General features: G+C 50.8%; 1 protein-coding gene across 1 annotated transcript in view; it reads left to right on the plus strand.

The window, feature by feature from the left end:
- Positions 1-362: 362 nt before the first annotated feature.
- LOC142582604 (endothelin-converting enzyme 1-like) overlaps positions 363-12,939 on the plus strand; it is a 52,388-nt gene continuing 39,811 nt past the window's right edge. Inside the window, exon 1 of the mRNA XM_075692487.1 lies at positions 363-816. Coding sequence (XP_075548602.1) covers positions 526-816 — 291 coding nt within the window. The 5' untranslated portion in view covers positions 363-525. The remainder of the gene's footprint in view (positions 817-12,939) is intronic.

Here is a 12,939-nt window from a genome sequence, read left to right on the forward strand (position 1 = left end):
TTGTATTTTGAGATTTCCCGGCTGAATGACTTTGGACTCCTTACATCTACCCCTACCATTCTTCCCGAATTTATATCTCCGACCGTTAGCTTATGCTATCCGCGAAGGGAAACGATGGCTTGAAAATTCTTCGAGTGCCCCTTTAACAAAGTCTTTTACATACAATACTGCACTCCGTATTAAAATTTTTCTGTATTTTTTACATTGTATATAGGTCTATTTTCTTGATTTCACCGTATTTTTTATTCACAGTTACAGTTACTCATTTGATTTCTCGTTTATGTAGCCAGTCCTTTTCGTAGGTATGTACCACGGTGAAAGAAATCAACATCAGCGAACTTGCTCACGTGGGCACGGGGCACGAGTGAAGAAGAAAAGCTTCGCGCAGCGAACGAGTACCAGTCGGAGTCGCAATCCTTACAGCTCATCCCTGCCGGCGTGAGCCAAACGTCCAAAAATCCGCACCACTCCGTCGGTGTTCCTCGGCGAGTGTCCGATGAATTGAGTCAGCGCGGTGCTCGAAAAATGGCCGCCTATGGACGGCATCCTCGGCCGCAGCGCTCTCGGTCTATGCCGACCTTACTGGACTCGTCGGCTCGAGTCAACATGCGTCACATCAGCGTGGGCAGCACTGATACGCCGGGCTCGTTTGTAACCGTACGCAGGTCATCGTCCTGGATTGCAACGACAAGTTTCGGCCTAGAGAGCTCCCGCCGCGCGTCCCTGGCACCTGCGGTCGCGGCCGCGGCGGCGGCCTTGCGGGTCCCGTTGTCGGCACGTCGGATGCGCAAAGGCAGCAGCGTCACCAGTGGCACGGTGCGTCTCACGCGGTTTTCTAAAGTTGTTCTAAGGCCGTATTGCGGTCTCCGTATAAACCGTGGCTGTCTCAATATAAGGGTGCGAGTTATTAACTTTTATGTCTGCTCACTTGATTGTCCTTTGGGAGCACAGTCGAAGTGTATTCGGAAGGCGTCCGTTATGCCCCAGTCACAGGGGCCATTTTCAATCGCGATAGAACCCGGTCGGGATCGAATTTTTCGATTTCGATTGGCTCCTGTCTGCAAGTGCTGGAAGAGAGCTTGCGCAAAGGAGTCCTCTACAATACCCTCTGCATCCCCAGGATTTTGTAGTTGATGAAAAAGGGGAAAAATTCGGTTGCCTTCCCGTTGCTTCAATGCTTACCATAACGGATCGCATCGACAACAAACCTTCTCGAATGTGCTCTGTTACTTGAATCCTGGCCTTTTCGTTGTATCAATGAGTTTGCGGTGAACTAAGATGGCTGTAGTTAAATCTGGCCCTCACTGCAGCGGTGTGCACGAAGGAACAAGACTGGTTAGGAGAAAATGGAGCACGTTGCAGGGATTAATACACCCGGTTCCACTATTTTGATTCGGCATGCTCCCCAGCCAAGCTCCCAATTGGAAATTCCGCGCCTTTCCTGGCGTATACAGTTTAAAATTATTTACGACCCTAAAAATGATAAGTGTGTAAATAATTCTATAACTCACGCCCTTACACCCAAAACAGGCGCGTAAAGCTGTGAGTTATGGGCAGATTTGCACTCTTATTCACGTTAAGGGTTAACTTATTTTGCAGTGTACAGACCTTTCAGTGTTTACAGTAGCTAAGATTTTGTCTGCTTTTTCTCCGCTGTCCACACCAGCAACGCCCGCTAACGCCGTTCTGCTACGCCGTGATCGCCGCCTTGTGCCTGGTGGTGTCAGTGGCCGTGCTTTTATCCTTCCTGTTGTGGCTCCTCGAAGGAGGCGAAAGGGACCAGTCGGCGACGTGCACGACACACGCGTGTCGCGAGTACGCTCAGCTGCTGCTCGCCTCGCTCAACTTGTCCGTGAATCCGTGCCACAGCTTCACGCGCTTCGTGTGCGACGGCTGGCGGAGGCGCCAATTGCTCGGCGTCCAGGAGGAGGCCTTCGGTGCCGCCAACGAGAGGATCGCGCGCATTGTGCGCACCATCGACGTGCCCCCCTCGGGACAGAAGCCACTCGAACGGGCGGCCATGCTGTACAGGTACGCAACGGAGGCGCGCCGCGAAGAATGTATGGGAAGAATATGTGACGGTCCAGTCGCAGTGCAGACCCAGCGAGGCGTGGGAAATGGGACCGAAAGGTCACCTTGGAACGGGACGAGAAAAAAATCTGCAGAAACCACTGCTGATGATTGTCAGTGTAAGCGAACAGCACGAACTAACGAAGCAGTGAGCGAGGGGGACGTGGCAGTCCCTCCCTCCGTCTCCCTCCCTGCAACTCGGTTACGCGAGATCACGCGCCCTTTCCATCGGCACCTTCGTCCGACCACCGACCGCTGCCAACTACGAAAATGGGCGAAAGATTCAAAGAAAGCTATTTGCTTAAAATAATTATGCAGATCGAAAACACATGTTTGAATCTGTGAACTACGGCCTTCGAAAAACAGAACAAAGAAAGAAAAGAAATAAAGAATGGAGCCATTCCACTCTGTGAAGGTGGGTGACCAGCGAAGCTGTAGGACATCACACAGGATTAGGCAAGGGTGCATGTATTTATTTTCACCATTTTGTAGTGGTAGTGACGATTGCGTTGCGATTACTGCGATATGCACTGATTAGCTCGGTTACAATTTTAGACCGAATCTTGGCCAAAGGTACATCTATACTCGACCGTTGTCGAGTAGTTGAGTGACTTGGAGTGGTGTAAACGAGAAGAAAGGGGGTGAACCGAGGGGCCCGATTTTTATTAGTCGTATCACAGGAAGCCAACAAACGCTGACACCAAGGACAACACAGGGGAAGTTACTTGTGCTTAATAAATTAAACAAATAAACGATAAATTAATGGAAATGAAAGTGGATGAAAAAACAACTTGCCGCAGGTGGGGAACGTTCCCGAAGGTTGTGGGATCGTTTCCCACATGCGGCAAGTTGTTCTTTCATCCACTTTCATTTCCATTAATTTATCGTTTTTTTTTTGTTCAATTTATTAAGCACAAGTAACTTCACCTGTGTTGTCCTTGGTGTCAGTGTTTGTTGGCTTCTTATGATTGGAGTCGTGTAGCACTTCAAACCAAACTCTTTTAGTACAAACTGAGTGAACTATTCTTGTCTGGTTTAGAAATGTCCACATTGAAGTCTCCAAACGTGATCATCAGAGTAGTGTCATCACGGCTAACACATTCAAAGTGCGCGGTCACGAACTTCTCTATATCCCACTTGGGTGTGCCTGGAGACATACATACAGTGCATATCGCAATTCCGTCTTTCGTATTTACGGCGCAGACATCCTCAAAGTTGGTGGAACTGTCTTTTTGCGAGTCAAAGGTCTAAGGTTGTACATACATTTCGTCGTTTGCGTTGCGTGATGCTTCCTGCTTGTGAGTGCATGTGTTCACAAACGATTCCATGTATACCCGTCGACTTGAAACAATGCACCTTGATCTAGTCATTTCATTTATTGTTATTTAATTGTATTACTATTTAGGGCGGAGTGCTTGAAGCCTGCTTCACATCTGCCGCGGGTCGCCCCGGTATTACACGACCTCCAGAATCGGCCCACATTCCTGCCCACGGACACGACAGGTTTTACAGCTTCACTGTAAAAGAAAAAATTCTTTCTGCCATACATTACAGGTTGAAAGGGACATACCTTTTCACTCTGCTATGCCTGAAGCTATAGGTATACGCTGCACAAGCCCTGCAATATGGCGCGTGGACCAGTGTTACTTGCTGAGTGGCTTCAGATTTTGACAAGGAATGTAACGTATAGGACACCAGTGAAAACGGAAGCGGCGGGCCTTCTTTCTGCCTTGCCAACAAATGTTAGTGCTAGCCCGCCCGAGGCTTGTGCCGTGAGAGAATTGAAATTAAGCGTCACGCAGGAGTGATTAACTTCTTACGCCCAACTCGTCCGCGTGACGTCGTGCTAGCAGCAGAGGTGCCTGCAGCAGAGGGCGTTCTACCATGAAGTACGGGCAGAAGAGTTCGTTGCTATGCAGGTTTAACGTATTCATCTTAAATATATGCTTTCGCAGGAGTTGCATCGCCGTGCTGACGACACCGATGGGCGAGTTCGCCGACGTAAAGGCCGCACTGCGCGCGGCCAGTGTAACGTGGCCTCACCAGCCTCCTCCGATTGAGCGACGAGACCTGCTGCGCATGATGTTCCACTGCGACTACAGGCTGGGATGGAGCGCCGTGTTCCGTGTCGACCCTGAGGTGTACGAGAACTCGACCAAGGCGTACGTGCTCACCGACTCGGGCTTCAACTTCATCGTGCGCCAGTACCACGAGCGGAACTCGGAGGCGCACCGCGAGCTCTACTTCACGCGCCTTCGGAACGCGTTTCTGGACACGGACGAAGAAGCAGCCTCGGATGTCATCACTTTCAATGTAACCAAATGTTTTAGTGAAGTACTAAAACACGGAGTCACTGTTTCCACCCCGGCCTTACCCCAGGTGGCGCGCCCTTTGTCCGTAACACGCCTAAATCGCACCGGACACTCGGCGGTAAAAGAAACAATAGAGCGTTGAAGCTGTGCTAAAACGGAGGCTAGAACGTTGCATCCTGGTTTCTCCGTACATTTACTGTACCAGACAGGAGGGTTGACGTTGGCATAATACTTTCGCATATAAAAGCGTTCACGGTTAGAAAATGTTTTAGCAAAGTACTGATGATGATATAAATATTTTTCCTTAAGGGATGGCTCGAAGGCCTACTATATATGGAAAAGGAAGAGGAATCTGGGCGGATTATGCTAAAACGGTACTTTCGCTGTTGAAGCCCCTGCCGTAGCCCAGATGGTGCGCGCTTTTGCCGTAACATAGGGAGGCTACATGCAAGCTCTGCATGTAGGCTCCCCACAGTACACGCCATGCATGTGCAAATGACGCCTTGCTGGCGACCATAAAATGGAACAATCGAGCATTTAAGCTGTGCTAAAACGGCTAATACTTTCTAAGCTCTTTGTACCCTACATTTGCAGATGGCGTACCCAGTGAGGTGGTAATGGTCGCGTAAAGCTATATATAATGCGTGTTTCACATGACGGGATATGGCGCGGCGTTTTTCGCAGCTGCGATTTGCGTAGAATCAAACTTCGCATTACCGTTCCGCATGCGCCGATCGCGGAGGTGGCGATTTTCGTATATGCAAGCACCTAGGGGAAGAAAGAATTGCTTTTGGCGCCGGGTATTAGTATGCTTCAGTTAAAAGGTAAAAGAAGCTTGAAAATATTCTCGCGATATGCATTTCGAGTTTGAAAGCAGTACTCTACCAAACTAAAAAAGAATCCGAGGGCACGTAAGCACTTATGAGTTGGGAATCCAAAAGAATTAATGTCCAATTGCACGCCACTGAACTGTCCTTCGAGTTTTGCGCTCCGAGTAATGTACCATAGTGGTACGTGCTGCCTGAGCCAGCAAGCAGTAGCAGCTTGCGGTGCCAACGCCACATGCCACCGATGTCCTCCGCGAGGAGAGACCGAACAACCAGCAGCCTGCCACCAAGGTTGGCAGACGCACGCAGCGCCTAAGCCCAGTTGGGGTGAGAGAGAGAGATACGGATCGCGCACCGGTTCCCGAGAGCGAGACGGTGAGAGTGAGGTGCGCTGGTGACGCAACGTCATGGCGATACCCTTTCCCTTTACGCAACGCCTGACGCACTAATTCGTCAGCAGGCGTTTCGCCTGCTCTGCTCCTTCGAGGCGCGCTCGTGACGTGGCGTCGCAACCAATGGGAATTTAGGTGCCATTTCACTGCTACAGACGCCAGCTTCTTCGCTCGATGGACCATTTGATGCTTTCGCAGCAATATTATAAACAAGCAAACAGGCCACGATCGGCGTTATTGGTTCCGCGGAGTCCACGCCGCATGTGTGATTTCGCGTTGAAATCCAAACATCGACAAGTAGCACATACGAAGGGGCCGACGACATAATAGTCTACATCTGCGACTTCGCAAGCGCGAAATTGCAAGGGAAATCGCACCGTATAAAACATGCTTTATAGAGTTGCAATCTCATATTTTATCTGCCGTGTTTACTTACGGAAAGACGTCCGGCCAAATACGGTAACTACTTCCGGGTGGCAAACTGCAACAGTTGTCTGATCGAACACTCTAGCATAACGTTACCGTTTCTAATTGTCCCATTCGTCCTTACCACTGTTGGGACTGAGGTGTTGTGGCCGATCTGATGTCGAGTTTGTGTCGTACCGGGACAGACGTCAGGACAAGTTCAGAGACGGAATAAATACTTTATACACGTATTTACATCTTTGAATGAACTCGGTGAACAGACTCAGGCGCTCTTCTGTGCGCAGGCTCAACTAGCCCGGTTGGTCCATCCCCCTTTTCCCTTTACGTGGTGGCCAGGATCGCACCAATCCGGGAACCTTGGTAGGATCATTATAATTCACGAACGCGCACTTGCACTGGGAGGCTACCTTTTACCCTCTCAAAGGTCAATTTCCAGTCGACGGCGCATAAATGTCAAGGTTGAGTACTGACAACCGGCGACAACTCTGGCAACCCTTCTAGGAATTCGGCAATTCGTTGAAATCCCGTTTGCCGAACCTGATCGACGTCGAAGAGTGGAGACCCCCGGTGCAAGTTGCGCTATTGTTTCCTCCCCCGGCTCATTTTCGGTCACTGAAGGGGTTGGGGGGGGGGGGGGGAGGGAGGCGGGGAGATGGATACGGCTACGGGCGCCGGTGCTCGGAGCGTAATCGCCTGCAGGGGCGAGGTCACAACAGCATTTCAAAACTGCCGGTCTGGCGGTGAAGCATCCTTGTCCAGAAGAACCGCCAGGCACAACACAGAGTAAAACATTTTGGCACACTTAAGAGTACTTGATTTGCCTCATGACTCACAGCCTTACCTTTGATAGGGGCACCGAATAAATCTTTGATGGAGACTTGTGAAGTTTTCTTTTCTTTTTTTGCAACGTTTCGTGACAAGTAAACATGAAAGTTGCGAACAACGACGCGATAATTGTGTGAAAGAAATTTTAATAGCTATCACTGTCAAACTCTCGTATGAGAGATTGCGCCGTTCCCCACGTGGTCAGAATTAACGCACTTTCTAACTACTTCGCTCACAGGATGTTGTTACGACTTCGCACCGCTGCCACCACTATTGCGACATTGAGGTGGTCCCGTAGCGCTCGTCACCCGTTTCGTGACAGCGCGTTGGTAGCGAAGACTCCGAGTCAGGCGTCGGTGAGAATAACGAAAGGGATTTTATACACTATATACAGGGCATTATACAGGACAAGTTCGGATCGGCACGGGGGCCGAGAGCTTACAGCAAACGCGACTGTTCCCGCACGGCGACGTCCGGCGAGACTGCAACGCGTGACACATCTCACTCCACTCGAGAGCGGCACTGGCTCCCGGTGGGTCGGTGGATCCGGTTTTCCAGGCGGCGGCGTCGGGACTTATAAAGCCCCGAGAAACGATTGTTACTCAAATGGCCCTATACAAAGCCAGCACTCGACGGTCGTCCAAGAGGTCAAACCAGCGACCGCGCTGGCCACCCGCTTCCAAGTTGCCGTGCGCGGTGACCTCCAGGGAAAAGGAAATACGGCGCCGGGCTGTCTAGCACTTTGTTGCACGTTTGGACATGTCGCTTGCCGATGCTTCTCCGGGGACGCCGCTGCCTGACGGCTCAGCATCTTGACTTGTCAAGGGAGAATTAGGGCGCTGTGCCCTTCGGCGCAGCCCCGGGTTTGTCCAAAGGGCGTTCGCAGGAAAAATTCTGCATCTTGTAGATTCGGATTCCGGGCTGGTGGTAATGGCACAACAGCATCCCCGCCATCAGATAAGGCGCCGGGAAGACGAGCTGCCTCCACGTGGCTCGGATGCCAGGCGCGCACGTTCGTCCGGCGCGTCCAAGTTCACGTCCAGTGTCCGGACGCCAGGTAACTTCACGTGCCCAGGTCCCACACCCCCGGACAGGAGCTCTGCTCGCCACGTTGTCGCCAAGGCACCTGGACCAGCTCCGCTCGGGTCGTTCCTAAGCCCTTGCTTCTCGCCACTGGTCCCGGTTGGTCGTTCTGCAGCTTGCAAAACCGACCCAACACCCAACACGAACAAGTGCCTTCTGTCTCCCGTCAAACACCAGACAAGGCCATAATCCAAATCAACCTAACTAAATTGATATCCCCCTTTTTGCTCCAGCTGCAACAAGAGGCAGGTGTACGATCTGGTACACAAGGCTCAAACAACCATTTTTCAAATTAACAACACACCAAAATATCAGGAACAACTAATAATCAGCAATAATAATGACAAATAGAATGGTCCCCTTGAAATCACTTGGACCGAAAACATGCTACTGAGGAAGCAAGTGAGTTCAGTCATTTTTTTCGGTGATATTTTCGAGGAATCAGAAGCTGCTTATATTTGCCACCCTGCTTATCCGTGTAGCGGCCGTACAATAAGCCAGATTCCTCGTAAAATGAAACCCTCTTTTTTTTCGCTTCCCGTTTGACGCTCTTCCTCAGATCGGCTATTGAACAGTCTTCCTGTTGCTCGCGAATCAGAGTTTCCCTTTCAACTGCAGCCAGCTCCTGCCAGCTGGCGGAACCCGGAGCGAGTGTGGAGCCCGCGTCGCCTAACTGCGGCGTCGCGTCCATATCGCGGCTAGCACTGCACGTGTCACTCCCACTCACTTCCAGGACACGCTCGACCAGGCCAGCCTCCGAGCTCTGCCTCTCCCGTGCCTGCTCGCCACTCAAGTTACCTTGATCGGTCCGTGTGCCGCACCGCTGTTCGCTCACCGACGCAAAGTCAAGTTCCCTCGACAGCGGGCGCGCTTTGGATCGCGTGAGGGCCATGTACGCCACGTCGGCAAAATGATTTGCCGTGATTCTTCAGCAGCTGCTCCGAGCTATTTGAGAAGAGGTAGGGAAAGTGCTCCGGGAGGGCGGCAGACACAGCGGCTTTTGTGTTAAGTTTCCCAAACTCTCCTTCAATGATAACCGTTGCGATCGGTAAACAGACACTCTCCTCCTCGGCCACTTGCCGTATCCTAGCGCACTCTCCCGTAAAATCACTCGAGAAGACGAAAGACGGGTGGACAACGTCCATAGTTGCTCCAGAGTCCTGAAGTGCTCGGCACTTCTTACCGTTTACCTTAATTTCCTGCACATAGGGCTCCAATAGTCGTATGTTTTTGTGCGTTTCCTGTATTGTTGCAAAAGCAATTTTCTCTGGGCAGATCGCAGCGATGTGCCCTTGCTTTTTGCAATTGTAGCAGGTTAACGGTTTCCGTTTTTCAAAAGAACGCGTCGTATCGTTTCGCTGTTTGGGACCATCGTTATCATTCTGAGATGCATTCTGTCCTTCCCTTACCGTTTCTTTGGTAAGGGACTCGTCTTCCCGAAACTCGCGACGCGTGTTTTGCTTCCGTTCGTCGGGCTTCCCGGAAAACCCATCTCTCCTACCTGCTTTTTCTACGCGCACTGCCTTGCTGCGCAAGCTGCGGCGGGTGTAATACTCTTCCGCTAACTCTGCTGCCTTGTTTAGCTTAACCTCCTTTAGCCTATCTTGCAGCCAGAGCCTGACATCCTCATCAATACAACGGGAGAACTGCTCCAATGCGATGCATTCGACGATTTTGTCGCGGTCGTCGTAAACCTCTTCGCCCTTCAGCCATTCCACCAGGTCGGCTTTTAGACGAAACTCGAAGTCAACATTCGACTCCCTGCCCTTTTTTGCATACCGGAACCTCTGCCGGAAAGCTTCGGGCGACAATTTGCACTTCCGCAGTAGCGCTTCCTTCACATCACTGTAGCTCTCAAACGCCTCTTTCGATAAGCAAGTTATTACGTCTGATGCCTCCCCAGGAAGCAAGGCTAACAGATTCTGTGCCCAGAGGGATCGCTCAATGCTATTCCGTTCGCACACGTGCTCAAATTTCACGAGGTATTTGGCCATATCCTCTCCGACGACAAAGGGTGGAAGTTGATCGCGTATTCTTGGAACGTTAGAAGTGAGACTAGGCGCCGGCGCGGTATTTCGGGTCTCCAACTCTTTCATTTTAAGCTCGTGCTCACGACTCTCTCTCCTTTCCTCGCGACGTTCCTTATCTCTCCTTTCCTCCCTTTCCCGACGTTCATTGATATCCGCCCAAGTCTCTTCGGCTTCCTCAGCCGTTACGTCCCCAGTCCTCATGACCTCAACGATCGCATTCTTTCTTTTGGTTGAGCCCAACTCAATGCCCAACTCCTCACAAATTTGGAGAAGTTCTTTGACCTTCTACTTCTCCATCGTTCACACTGTCCTCCTGCTGTTTACCCTTTTTGAATATACCTGCCGTACGCTACTATAGCGCTACTAGTAAGACATCCACAAGTATTTCACACACTGCCCTGTTTACCCCCTCAGCATCCCCCATGGTTGTCAAAACACTCTCACTAGGCTTGAAACACACAAGGTTAACACAATGCAACACCAAATCCTTCCCTAAGCTACTATAACCTGTGTCAGAGAAAGTCTGGTGTTTGAGGTAAACTTCAGGCACTCACCGCGCCGAGGTAGCCGATGCCGGTCAATCCCACCGCTGCCACCACTGTTGCGACTTCGCACCGCTGCCACCACTATTACGACTTTGAGGTGGTCCCGTAGCGCTCGTCACCCGTTTCGTGACAGCGCGTTGGTAGCGAAGACTCCGAGTCAGGCGTCGGTGAGAATAACGAAAGGGATTTTATACACTATATACAGGTCATTATACAGGACAAGTTCGGATCGGCACGGGGGGCGAAAGCTTACAGCGAACGCGACTGTTCCCGCATGGCGACGTCCGGCGAGACTGCAACGCGTGACACATCTCACTCCACTCAAGAGCGGCACTGGCTCCCGGTGGGTCGGTGGATCCGGTTTTCCAGGCGGCGGCGTCGGGACTTATAAAGCCCCGAGAAACGATTGTTACTCAAATGGCCCAATACAAAGCCAGCACTCGACGGTCGTCCGAGAGGTCAAACCAGCGACCGCGCTGGCCACCCGCTTCCAAGTTGCCGTGCGCGTTGACCTCCAGGGAAAAGGAAATACGGCGCCAGGCTGTCTAGCACTTTGTTGCACGTTTGGACATGTCGCTTGCCGATGCTTCTCCGGGGACGCCGCTGCCTGACGGCTCAGCATCTTGACTTGTCAAGGGAGAATTAGGGCGCTGTGCCCTTCGGCGCAGCCCCGGGTTTGTCCAAAGGGCGTTCGGAGGAGAAATTCTGTATCTTGTAGATTCGGATTCCGGGCTGGTGGTAATGGCACAACAATGTGTAGTTTGAGGTCGCTATTGTGTACAATAAAAAAGTGCACCGACGATTACGATGCTCCTTAAGGCGAAATTTGAGCGCAGCTGTATGCGTGTTTTCATTTCGCGATACATTGGCTGGCGGGGACAGTGTCTCGTGCGTCACGTTGCAAACGGAGCGAAGTGTGGCACGACCGCTTCGCTCATTGGGAGATCGCGAGGAGGCAGCGTGTGGGTGACGTGTGGGCGCGATTCAGAGCAGCCGCCGCAGACAGACCACCGCTCATGCAGCGCTCTCTTTCCATGATGGTATCGTTGGACGCGCTCGCCGCGTGCCATCAGTGAACGGACGACGGCGAGCTACTCTGGCGCCATCTCGTAGCGGTCGCCACCGCAAAGCGCTGCACTACGCTTTTCTTCTAACGCTTTCGCCTTACCCTCCTCCTCCGCTTTCTGCCTCATGGTTCCGCTGCTCCCCCTCCTCCGCTTTCCTCCTCGCAATTTCTTCGCTGTCACCGTCTTTCATCTCCCGCTGCGCTCCGCGTTCGGTTTCATCCTTTGCTGTGCTCGTTTGCTCTGTTCCGAGGGACAACGCCGACGCTTGCCGCAAGAACGGCCGCCTAAGCACGGCGCTCCAGTAGACAGCACACTCGGGGTGACCATTCGGAATCAGAACACAGTTTCCAGCGAAGCTATCTACTCCGAGAAGTTGCAATGAGAATTCCGGTTGCCTGTAAATAAAATACTTTAGAACGTTGCTCGGAAACGACTCTCGGGTCCACACACATTTATTTTGCGTCAACATTGGCCGTAATTGACGTGCCCCGTATTTTCATTAAATTTGATTTTCGTAGCGTTTAAACGGCCCCCAGAACAGCTGGTCCATTCCTGCGCCCTTCGTAAAACGCACTTATAACGCACCGAAATGCATGCAACGTAATTTACTGCCGAAGGTCGAGATTAACTCACGCACTTCGAACTTTGCTGCGTATTGCCCATAACCTACCCCTTATTTTCACCAAATTTAACTCACCGTGGACACCGGAAACACCTATACTATGAACCTCATATAATGCATGAAAATGAGGGAGAAAGAAAGTCCAGTAATTTTTGGAACGTTTTCCATTGAGCCAGAAACGTTAAAATATCTCCCAGAGAAGCCGCGAAACTTTGTAAGCGTTTCATAATATGCCCTTAAAAGAGGCTGTAAAGTAGAGCTTAGCAATTTTAATTTTCTTCTATAATTAAGGCACAAATTTTAAACTTTGTCTTCCTACCACCCCTTTAATGCCCCGCATTTCCTAAAAATATAAACTGCGTAAGTGATCTAGGTTTTATAAAAACCGCAGAAACAAGCTTATAGCATTTCTTAGCGCTTCTAGTCGCACAAAGAGCTTCGCTGTCAAAAAAAAAGTTGGGCGTTAATTTTTTGTTCTGGCAGTATGCGCTAGAAGACAAGTAAACAATGCGTAGCTGGGTGTTTTTCTGTTTATTGCGTACCAAGAAATTAGCAAAGATAGAGTTCTGAAATAATAGTTTACCAGTCTAATTTAAAGGGACACTAAAGGTTAATATTAAGTCAACGTGGACTGTTGAAATACCATCCCAGAAACCTCAAAACGCTTGTTTCATACGAAGAAGAGACTTATTTTAAGAGAAAATGCGTTCTGAAGCGTCCGCGTCCCTCTAGCGCAGTTC

Source organism: Dermacentor variabilis, chromosome 5, assembly GCF_050947875.1.
Source record: "Dermacentor variabilis isolate Ectoservices chromosome 5, ASM5094787v1, whole genome shotgun sequence".
Classification (NCBI taxonomy): Eukaryota; Metazoa; Arthropoda; class Arachnida; order Ixodida; family Ixodidae; genus Dermacentor; species Dermacentor variabilis.